The sequence below is a fragment of the Asterias rubens genome, chromosome 12 (genome assembly GCF_902459465.1).
Source record: "Asterias rubens chromosome 12, eAstRub1.3, whole genome shotgun sequence".
Lineage (NCBI taxonomy): Eukaryota > Metazoa > Echinodermata > Asteroidea > Forcipulatida > Asteriidae > Asterias > Asterias rubens.
The window spans coordinates 4,767,261-4,779,368 of NC_047073.1; the positions used below are offsets into that span (position 1 = coordinate 4,767,261).

The following is a 12,108-nucleotide window of genomic DNA, read 5'->3' on the forward strand; positions in this document are numbered from 1 at the left end:
CCTAAAGACAGTGACAGTAGAATACAATGATCCACATTGGTATCCCTTAAAATTATGTGCATTCCGTGGAGTATCCTGAAACAACAGGGGGCTGCTAGTTTTGTGGGACCAAAGTTTTGACCGATTCTCAAAATGAGAAAATACAAAGAGCTTTTTCAAAACTGCTTACCAACCAAAATGGTGTACGGTATGAATGCAAAAAATAAATTATGGCCGGACGTTTGGACCCTAGCGTCTTTCTAGTAGGCTCAATGGCAACACAACAAACATGAACAGGTAACAGATTCACAAAATGGCAAACTTGTATGAACTGTGAGGCAAGTTTATGTTTTTTTTTAATAATTGGTTACTAGTAACAACACACTGTGTGTATTTTAGTTATAGTGCATGAACAAAAATGATATAAGGAACAAGAATAAGGAGCAACTGCAAACAGTGGATTGTTGGGAAGATCTGAAGCAAATTTTGACTTAAATTTTCTGATATCTGTTGCTTTTCTTCAGTTCCTCATGCAAGTTGTGTCGTTTAATTTTGACTAATCAATTCTTGAAATATTCATTTTTCTCAGTCCAAGTGCAAATAGGATCATTCGGGTCCAACCCAGGCCTGCCAATACAAGACAGGTACCCCCTCGATGTACAGAAGTCCGGCTGCAATCCAATGTGCAAGCAGTAACAGTCTTACATCCGTCGTCGGCGACAACCACCGCTGGCATAACGCCAGTCGTTGAAACACCGCCCTCAACGGCCGCTTCGACGGCCTCCACCAGAACTCTTATAAGGCAGAGCTCTTTTGAAAGAGACAGACCCAGTTTACGGGAGAGATACAGGAAGGCCAGTTGCTGGAGGTGGAGCTTATCTGGATTTGCACGTGGATATTACGCACCATTCCTGCAGAAGTTACAAGTGAAGGTAAGTTTTACGAGCAATCTTAAAATTTCAAAATGGTTACCTCAATTTTGTTTTAGATTTAAGTCGTACCTGTAGCTGCTATTTTGGATACAGCCTAAATCAAGTTTGGTGTCTTAAGTGAATTGCCCAGATAAAAGGGAAAGTTGTTTCTTGAACCTAGATACTTTATGAATGAACTAATTTCTTGATTCACTTCACCCACAGATTGTCGTCCTGGTTTTATTCGCATGTTTGCTCGGAGTTGGAATCTACGGGGTTACGCAAATCGAGGATGGATTAGAAATAACGGACATTGTCCCCAGGGGGACCCCCGAAGAGGACTTCCTGGAGACGCAAATGAAATATTTCAGTTTCTACAACATGTACGGCGTGACCCAGGAAGATTTTGATTATGCAAACCGACAGCGACTGCTCCATGCTTATCATTCGGAGTTCCGAAACATCATGCAGGTGATCCGGGATCCTGACGGCTCTTTGCCAACCTTCTGGTTGATCGCCTTCAGGGATTGGCTGCTTGGTAAGGAACTGGCTCATTGATATGCGTAGTTCACTGAATAGTCAAATAAAGAGTGTCAATACTCATCAGGAATTGGTTCTATAAGATGTTGCTAATTTATATCCATAGCTCATTGAGTATTCAAATCAAACTAGTCGATACTCGTCAGGGATTGGTTCTTTAAAAGGTCGCTCATTGATATTCATGACTCTTTGAATGTTCAATTAATAAGTGTTGATACTCATTAGGGGTTGGTTATTTAAAACTTTGCTCTTAAAGGATTTTGAGAGAGGAAAGATTTGCTGAGAACCCGGGATTTAAAACCTGACAATGTTGAATCTTTACAATGCTCTTTTTTCCAAATCTTTGACTCCAGAAATGCAAAGGGAATTTGACAAGGATAAGAAAGGCAATGCCATTATTTTTAACAACTGGTATAACAATGCCTCGGAGAAAGGAGTCTTGGCCTACAAGATGCTGATTCAGACGGGCAACCCGGTGCAACCCACTGACTACAACAGGGTATGTTTGAAGCAATTGAATTTGTATTTGCGCTTAGGAGAAGGTTGAATTGTTGAATTATTGAATTACTGCTATGAATGTAGGCCCAACATAGCTAAAAGTCAAGCAATTCAGGTAGATTTCGCATCTGAATGAATTCTGAATGAAAATAAATATTACATCACAGTAGTAGATCGGCAAAACAGAAATTGCTTTCAAACATGTTTGTTCTTCTCAGAAAGTTACAAGATTATGTGGTTCTAAGAATTGTTGGATGTGATCTATATGTAAGAACATTTTAAAGCAGTGATTTAGTTTTATGATTTGCTTTACCTCTCTGCAGTTCACGTTGGAGCGACTAGTTGACGATCACGGAGTGATCAACCCTGATGGATTTTATCACTATCTGACCGTCTGGTATAACTCTGACACTTTCTCCTACTCCGCCACCCAAGCTATGCTTCATCCTACACCAACCTCGTGGACACCAGGAGGTAAAACTGACCGAGATGTCACAAGTAAGTTCTCCTCGGCCAAATCTCTTTTCATTTCCTCTGCAGCAATATAATGATCAGGTCAGCGTAGAGGTTTTTAAATTTTATTTCATTTATTCTGGTTGTGAAGCCAAGGACTCTTTGAAAAGTGAACTTAATCACTGTACTAGCCAAGAACTCAATGGAGAGAAGACGAGGAAGACAGTTTCAGATTTAGGCGTAGAAGAAAAACCCAAGAGAAACATTTCAAGGAAAGCCAACACTGTCTGGTATGGACTAAGAATCCTACCTGATTGCTTGGAATATTTCTCTCGGGTTTTCCTTCCTACATTTAAAACTGAAACTTTTCCTCGTCTTCTCTTCGTTGGGTTCTTGGCTAGTGTAGTGATTTTTTAAAGTTCTTATTTCTGAGAATGCTCAGCTTCACAACCGGAATTACTGAATTAAATTAATAGAGCGTAGAAGAGCAAAACAACTTTACTCTTAATGATGGTTGGTAGTGATCGCCAGTGATCACAACCAAGTTTACGATACAATCTGGAAATCCATGGGATCACCTCAAGGGTATACACCTTTTTCAATTCAAATATCAAGTTTTAAGTTATAATCGCAAGGGAAAAGACTAAGGGTGAGTTTTAAATAACTTGAAACTAACTTGATTCACAGTATTAAAAATGAAAATCCATACAGTGAGCCTAATAAACAAATAATAACATTGTGATGGCCTCTTTTGCTTGTTGTTTTGCCATGGCTTCCTCTAAACACCGTGAAGTCCTCATGCAATTCACTGTAAACAAAAAGTGGACTCATTGCTATAAAAATTATTCTACTGGACAATCAAGTAATTTCTTTTGTGTCTGTCTCCTGAATCAGTACCCCGGTCAAGCACCCTCAACTACACCCAGCTCCCGTTCTATCTCAACAACCTTCGGGACACCGACGATTTCATCAACGTGGTACGAGACGTCCGCAATCTCTCGGAGTACTTCAACGATCAGGGTCTTCCCAACTATCCAATGGGGGTGCCCTTCACCTTCTGGGAGCAGTATCTAGAGTTGAGGTTCTATCTCTTCTTATCGTTGCTGAGCGTCCTCGGAGCAAGCTTCTTTGTGATGACTGTCATGCTGGCTAATCCATGGGCAGCTCTCATTCTGGTATGATTATCAATTTTGTTGTTGAAAGTTTTGTGGTTTTTTTTTGGTAGTATGAAAGTCTTTTATAAGGCAAGCTATTAGATGATGGCCAAGATAGGGGGACACTAGGTGGTGGCAGACTTGGAACTCTGTTGTTTTAGAAATGTGCGAAAGAATTGAAACATCTTAGAAGTTCTGGTTCAAACAAAATAGGGAAGCCAGGCCAGCAAGCGACTTAAAGGAATTTGTTCACAGTTTGCTAATTTCGTTCCTGTTTTTAACTTTCAGGTATCTGTTTTAGGGATGATAACGACAGAGCTCTTTGGTTTCATGGGTTTAATCGGAGTCAAGCTTAGCGCCATCCCAGCGGTTACCCTCATCATTTCAGTGGGAATAGGAGTGGAGTTTACTCTTCATACATGCTATGTAAGTACCCTGTTAGATGGGTTTCCATTGAAAAGAGTTTTTTGTTGGAATTCAAGTCTTGAAGTTGGGCTTATTGTGCCACATTCATTCAAATAAAAAACAAGGATAAACGAAAAGGCTACATTAATACAGGAAAAAGGAAAAAGAAAGAATCTACATTTGGTAATTACTCCCAAAATTATGGACCATATTAACTTACTTGAATAAGATTCAATTCAGCTGTTGATTATGTTAAACATTTTGAGAAACAATTCAAAGGAATGTATTTTTAAAGGGAGAGGGATTCAAAAACATTTCAATGTGTTCCAATCACGAATTATACTCCCTGCATAGATATCGCCAGATCGTTCAGTAATATATCTCAAAAAAGCTACCACTTTTTGAATTTTTTTTTCACAGTTACCAGATTAAAACAACCAAACGGTTACAAAAACCAAAGGTTTCATTTGCCTTTTAATCGGTTAACTTTGATTGTCCATCCAGTAGTATTTCTGAATTCTAGTGGCGCGTATTGATAATTTTCCCCCTTTGTTTCTTTCATCCAGGCCTACCTGACGGCCATCGGTGATCGTAACAAACGTGTCACCATGGCTTTGGAGCATACGTTCTCTCCTGTTGTTGATGGTGCGTTGTCAACACTGCTGGGTGTCGTCATGCTAGCCGGGTCCGAGTTTGATTTCATTGTGAGGTAAGAATCAACCTAAATTCTGAGGTTAAAAATTTGTTGATAATCTTCAAAATGTTCTTTGACTTTGAGAGAGCATGCTAGGAGCAAGTGAAACCAGTGTAGTTCAAATATAACTGGATGTATGTTTTAACAATGGATTACAGTTTGTCCGCCATCAGTCTAGCCAAATTCGACCAGGGCCCAATTTCATTGAGCTGCTAAGCACAAAAATGTGCTTAGCATGAAATTTCGTTCTTGATAAAAACAGGATTACCAACTAAATTTATATTTTTTGCATATTGCTTGTTACTAGTAATCAGCTGTTGTTTGCTTATCCTGAAAATCACATGGAAATTTGGTTGGTAATCCTGTTATCAAGGAAGAAATTTCATGCTAAGCAAATGTTCGTGCTTAGCAGCTCTATGAAATTGGGCCCAGATATCTAACATTTGAATGCTCTAGTTTGCCCTGTTTGGTTTCATAATTTGATTTGAGCCTTGAATCATCTATGAACTTTCATAAAACAAACCCACAATTTTAGGTTTTAGTTTAAAACAGAATTTTTCACACTAAAAAGTTGCATTGCCTTTATATTTCGCCAAAAGAAATTAGGATGTATTTTTTTCTTTAACAAAACAAATTTTGACAGATAATACTATTTGAAAATGAAAAGCATTAAAAACTTTCTGAAATGCCAGGAACAATGCACAAAACGCATTTAACATGGAAAATTACTTGTACAATGTGAATGGACATGATGATGTCGGAAACTTAAAAAGAACATATTTTTAGTTTTAAAATAAGTTCCACTTATCATTGGCAGATTTCACTGCAATAAATTCCTAAAATGGACGCTTATAACTTCGTGGATTTATAAAAACAACAATTTGAAATTGGAATCTAAATTTCAGAGTCAAAGTGGTTTTCAATTTAGACATAGCATCTTTAACTCATTACAGGCCTACATAGTTGTTTTTACAAGTAGTCTTTGCTGGAGGGTAGGTCGTTGAATTAGGCAAGTGTCCTTGTGGAATTACTGCAGGATTTCGTGTCTAGAAGTACTGGTCTCAAAATGGTCTCCTAAGCTCCTTTCACATGAGAGCAATAAAGCAAGGGTCCCCTGCTAAATTGTAGCATGGTTGTAAAATGTCACATTGTGTGGAAAGGATGTCTATTTTGTTCTGTTAATTCAAGGGTCCTTGTAAATTCTTGTCAAAAATTGCTTCATTTTACAACCATGCTTTAATAAAGCAAGGGACCCGTGTTGAATTGCTGAAGTGTGAATATGACTTAAGCTTGCTGGAAGGGATGTTATGCAAGTTTAATGGATGTTAAATTTGTATCGGGGATAAAGAATAATTGGTTTAAAGGCAGTGGACACTATTGGTAATTACTCAAAATAATTATTAGCATAAAACCTTTCTTGGTTTTGGCAATGGCCAAATTTTAGGCAATGGCCAAAGTTAAAAGTGAAATTTTGCCAAAGTAAAAAAGTGAAAACTTGGCTTAAAGTAAAGTGAAAGTTGTCTCAGTTTAAATTTGTACTGTTAACAGGTTAGATTGGAATGTAAATATTTGACAATCAGTTAATGCACTGATAAGTTGAGAGCATGTTGGGGCTGCCATTTTTATTCACAAATTTCGTTCTCAAATTTGAGAAATAGTAATTATTGTGTTTGTGGTCAGAAAGTGGAGTTAAGAATCTTGGGTGGTCAAAACTAGACATACCTGGACTTCATTATTAAAGTAAACTGTCATGTGGGAAATGACAACAGGTTTGGCCCTTCCTCCAAGGTTGGACATGGTTGGCCAAGGGAGAAGTTTAAGATTTTCAAAATGTAAATATTTAAGAGTTTCAAGCTTGATAACAAAAACGATAGATGGAAATATCAGCCGCTTCTGATATCTATGACAGGTTGGGGAAATTGGCTCCTGAAATTTGATTTATTTGATCGTCTTCTCCCCCTGTGGGAACCATGCGGGATTGGCATGCCCCTTAGTATGCAATGGTACAGTCCAAAAGCAAGTTTGTTTATGCAGCTGTCATTGGCAGTGACCATTGAGAGCAAGTTTGCCAGGGGGTGTCCTCCCTCCCCCAACATTCTCATGTCAGAAAACATTTGGCAGATTGGCCATTTGTTTATCTTGCGCAAATGTACAAAAAGAACTAGGGGCTAAACTTTTCACCTGGTAAAGGTTTTTCACAAAGTGCTTCGAAGATCAAAAATATCGTCTTCCTTGCAGGTTTAAATTAATTTCTTCTGTCAAGTCTTTAAGTCCGAAGTGAACTTGCTGTGCTGACCTTTGTTGACCTCTTTTGTTCATTCTGGGTGGTCCTTGTCATGAGAGTTGGAGTCCACAGAAGGGGTGTGTGTCTACAATTCATTCAGTGGGTCTAAAAAAATTCTCATGGAAATTTCTTTTGCCTCTATTTCATCAACTTGAAAACACTTTTAATTGTTCTCAAGTACTTTTTACAATGTTTAACTCTTCTTGTTTGAAAACTTGATCCATGCAGTGTTCATCAAACCCACAACATTCTCAGTTTTTTTCTTGTTTAATACAAAACGAAAAGCTTGATTGGTTACTTCTCCCCATGATTGCAATTGACTGCAAATTATTTGTTAGTGAAAAATATGCAGCACAGCAATAACTTTATTTTTGCGATGAATGTCTTTAAATTTAGAAGTACGAAGGAAACATTGTCTCTATGGAGCAATGGAATAAGATCCCCATGATTATTAAGGCAGTGGACACTAATGGAAATTGTATAAAACATGATGATAAACGGCTCCCTCTGAAGTAACATAGTTTTCGAGAAAGAAGTAATTTTCCACGAGTTTGATTTTGAGACCTCGGAATAAGATTTTGAGGTTCCGAAATCAAGCATCTGAAAGAACATAACTTTATGCGACAAGGATGTTTTTTCTTCCATTATTATCTCGCAACTTTGACAACCAATTGAGTTCAATTTTTCACAGGTTTGTTATTTGTGCATATGTTGAGAATACACCAAGTGAGAAGACTGGTATTTGACAATTACCAATAGTGTCCAGTGTCTTTAAATTTGGAAGTGTGAAGTTAACGTTTTCTTTATGGAGCTATGGAATAAGATCCCCTTTAAATCAACTAAAAGCCACTTATACTCAGATCAGCAGTTTTGCCAGCCGTCCCAAGGCTGCTCTTTCAAATACCTGGAGGTAATAGTCCCCCATCATGGAAAGTTAAAAGAGAATTAACGATTGCCCCGAAGAAAAGAAATCAGTGGCCGGCGAGACTTCAACTTGCCCAACGTCACGTAGAAATGGGCAGTGGTGTAATTCCGTTTGAACTCTGTAAGCCATGGCTCCTATCCACCTGTCTTCATGAGTACAGATTGGGTTACAGGTGCAGCGGAAAGTTCACCTGACCCCAGCCAACCTTTTTTTTCTCCTTCTTTCGAAGGAGTGAAAATCCTGGGCAGCTCACTGGCCCCTGTCGACACGGGGTCAATTTAGGCGCACTGTAGGGGTTGGAATGGATAGTGAGCCGCCAACACGATGAAGTGAATCCAAGTGATGGAAACGTAAATAAAGACCACTTGATGTGGAATGCCCTGGTTACAGGGGGGTGCCACCCCTATTTACACTGTGTAGTATTGGTCTTAAAAAATAAAGGGAAAAGTGAAGGCCACATCTTCCATTGCTTGGGGTTTATAGGTATTTTCCGTCTAATTAAGATGGCACAGGTTACTGCTTTAATAGTAAAGATAAGGCAGAGGGAAGTGTCCTCTTTATACAGGTTTTCTTTTGTCATGCTAATTTGAACTGGAAGTCCAGTGACTGGCCTCATCATACAGGTTGCTGCTCCTCTGTCAGGGATGATCCTACTATTGATCAACACCTGTATTATCAGTTATCGATCAATACAAATCTTGGAAGACGGCTCCATATGTCATGTTCTGTATTTTATTAATTTCAGTTACTTCTTCTACGTCTTCTCTGCATTGATCGTCATCGGGATGTTGAACGGCCTCGTCCTGCTCCCCGTCATCCTCTCACTGATCGGCCCCCCAGCCGAGGTACGCCCACTGAACAACGCCACCCGACTCACCACCCCGACCCCACCTCCTACACCCCCGATGGAGAGGAGCAGTGCCTCCATGCAGGGCCGGCAGCGCCCTGGCAGAAGGAGAGGATGGGAGGACGAATACAACGGGTCGCAGTCATCCGTTGGCGACAGCGCCATGTATCGTGGATACGGTGGAGAAAGGATCGAGGTTCATCCACCTGAGGTGGTCGTGCAGACGATGTGCCATGAACCAAGAAGACAAGAGGTAGGGAAAAGTCTAGGGCACCCTTCCAATAAAGTTGAAGTTAATTTTAAAGGCAGTGGACACTATTGGTAATTACTCAAAATAATTATCATCATAAAACCTTTCTTGATTACGAGTAATGGGGAGAGGTTGATAGTATAAAACATTGTCAGATACAGCTCCCTCTGAAGTGACGTAGTTTTCGAGAAAGAAGTAATTTTCCACGAATTTGATTTCGAGACCTCAATTTTTTTACTTGAGGTCTCGAAATAAACCATCAAAACAAAACAAAAACCAATCAAACGCACACAACTTCGTGTGACAAGGGTGTTTTTTTTCCTCATTATTATCTCGCAACTTCTACGACCGATTGAGCTCAAATTTTCACAGGTTTGTTATTTCATGCATATGTTGAGATATACCAAGTGAGTTGACTGGTGTATGACATTTACCAATAGTGTCCACTGTCTTTAACTGGTCTTTAAACTAATATCACAAAACACCCCCTCAAATTTAATCAAATTTTATGTCTAGAGATTTTCAGTTTGTGTAGCTATTTTCAAATCGGGCCGAATTTGAGAACTTTTGTGTTTTTAATTTCAAGGGAAATCCCCTCTAACCCTTATGATAATCTAAGTGTTAGTTTAAGATCGATCAATGCATTTGAAGTAAAACTTTTTAGCTATCTTCTAAAAGTTACTTTGCATTCCTTATGTTTTAGTGCACATTACTACAATATTTAATTCTGTATTTTTTCCCCCTGCCTTTTCTCACAGGGTAAGCCGCATAAATCACGGCACCACTGGCCCCACCACCAGCCTCGGGTTCACCATCCCAACATGCCTAACTACACATCCTCCTCCTCCTCTTCGCCAAGCCACTCCCCTCAGATGCCTCACCACCAGATGACGACAACCGTCACGGCCACGGCGATGGTGTCCATCCTACACCCCATGTGCGGCGGGGGTGGTAGCGCGGGGGAGCGGACTGACAGCTACAAGTACCACAAGAGGCGGAGAGACCAGACGGAGAAGAAGAGCACGAAGATGCGGGAGCTCGAAGGGAGGAGAGAAAAAGATGATGGCAACTCGGACTCACCTGTGTAAATAAAAAAAGGTCAGTTGGAGTTGCCAGGGAAAAAATGGCAGGCATAAAAAAAGAGGGGTAGTCTGTGGAAAAAACGTCTGGCATGTTGGGAAAAAAAAAGTTGGCATGTTGGGGTAAAAATTGTTGGCATTTTGGGGAAGAAATGGCGGGGATTATAAAATTGAACTTTCAATAAGTTTGTTAAAAAATAACAGGCCGAAGATTACTTTACTCTAATTTTATTTGCCACTTTATCTTTTCCTATAGGTACTAACGCAGCTGCTATGCTAAGGACTGGCACAAACCAGGTCGTTTCGTGACCTCAAGACCTGACCTTTGACATGTCGACAAGGCACCACGTAAAAACTGCCCTGGTATTGAGCAGCAACACTGTACAGATAACGGTTTTACCTACTTGGGAGTGTAAAGATTCTATGAATATTTATTTATGCTAATAGCAAGTTAACCTTAAGTGTATCTTATGAATATTAAACAGTGTTTTTTTTTTTTTTATATGAAAAGCAATTTGTTTGTTTGACTGGTATTGATATATTACTCAATGCTTATGCGTCAAAAACACTCTATATATAAATATTAAAATGTATGAATAAAGAAGAGGACATAGGAGGTCATGTATTATAACTATTATATAATTATTAAAAAGACTCAGTAATTTTTTGTTTGCCAAGTTGTAAGTACATGTTTTATAGGTTTATCACTGTATATACTGATTTAAAAAAAAGTGAAAGCTATGGCTGGGATTGTACAGAGTAAAATTTCCCTGGTTTTTATTACCAGCGAAAATACTTAAGATATTTTGTCGGCAGGTTTTCCTTGCATGGGAAACTTTCCCTTCCCCACTTTGTATTTTAAGGATGTTTTTTTAATAGTTTGTTTACGAAGAAATCCCATTTCACAAAGTTCTGTATTCCAAGTGTGTCACTTGTTAGACACAAATGAACATTAGGGCCCAATTTCATAGCGCTGCTTAGCAGCCAATATTGTGCTTACTGTGCAATTTCCGTTTCATAGCGCTGCTAACCTTAAGCACACAAAAAGGCATGCCAGCTTACCGCACAAAAATAAATGACGTCACAATGCAAATCCACGGTAAACACAGGAGATTGCCGCCCAATTTGTTTGCTAATCTGTGAAATACGCTTAGGCTTAAGCAAATTTTTCTGAAAATTTGCTTACCGTTAACAGCCTATGAAATTGGGCCCTGGTAACCTGACTTGCGTCACTTTTGTCACACATAATGACAGTAGAAGTGACATCACCTTGATGTTGGTTACCAGTCTTGTTTGGGTTTCACTTGATTGTCTGGAAGTTAAAAACAAAAAACAAAATGCTTCTCTCATTTAATAGCATTAATCTTGATCTGTTCTGATTTTCCTCCCAAATGGAGGATGTTATCTGTTTTGGCCACCAATTAAATTTTACACGAGAAACTCGCATCAACTTCATTTGAATTTGTCAAAAAAAAAGTTTTTTTGTCGAAACAGTTTTTTTTTTTTTTTTTTTTTTTTTTTTATACTTTTTTACAAAACGAGTACAACCATAGACTGTGTCTTCTAAAAATCCAAGTTGTTAACTCAACTTTCATTGTTTTTTAAGTTACCTACCTCCTGAACACAGTGGATTACTCTGGCCAACATTTGGCCCAATTATATTGAACCAGCTGTGAGGAATGGATCATTTCTAAAAATGGGGTGTTTAATTGATTGCCAAAATAATATTTTAAACAAAAAATGTGTATACTGTGTATAGTCAGTATTATTTTTATTATGCATTTTTTAAGTACCATAATTGTGTTGAAATGTCATGATATATTGTCGTACAGTAAGAAGGAGAACAAAACAACAGTTGTATATAATGTAGTACCGTTGTAATTAACAAAACATTTTTTTCAATATCAGGTATTTATACTTGATTATATTTTACAGCTCGCAGGTGTGTGTTAATATTTAACCAAATCAGCTGTCGTTTTCAGAAGATAAACCATATTTATTATGACCTCATTGATGTTTTTTTTCTTTTGCCAAATGAGTGGTGAAACAATTTAACTTTCACATCTGACCGAATCGTTTGTGAAAACCC

The 12,108-nt window shown here is 38.6% G+C and overlaps 1 protein-coding gene across 2 annotated transcripts in view; it reads left to right on the forward strand.

Moving 5' to 3' along the window:
* Positions 1–11,045, forward strand: part of LOC117297652 (protein patched homolog 1-like) — a 78,863-nt gene extending 67,818 nt beyond the window's left edge. For both annotated transcript variants that reach the window (XM_033780799.1, XM_033780800.1), the window contains exons 16-25: positions 569–911; positions 1,116–1,428; positions 1,784–1,929; positions 2,252–2,426; positions 3,276–3,556; positions 3,824–3,961; positions 4,507–4,649; positions 8,589–8,943; positions 9,699–10,038; positions 10,276–11,045. In XM_033780799.1, the coding sequence (XP_033636690.1) occupies positions 569–911; positions 1,116–1,428; positions 1,784–1,929; positions 2,252–2,426; positions 3,276–3,556; positions 3,824–3,961; positions 4,507–4,649; positions 8,589–8,943; positions 9,699–10,028 (2,224 nt within the window). In that variant the 3' untranslated portion in view covers positions 10,029–10,038; positions 10,276–11,045. The remainder of the gene's footprint in view (positions 1–568; positions 912–1,115; positions 1,429–1,783; positions 1,930–2,251; positions 2,427–3,275; positions 3,557–3,823; positions 3,962–4,506; positions 4,650–8,588; positions 8,944–9,698; positions 10,039–10,275) is intronic.
* Positions 11,046–12,108: the final 1,063 nt, after the last annotated feature.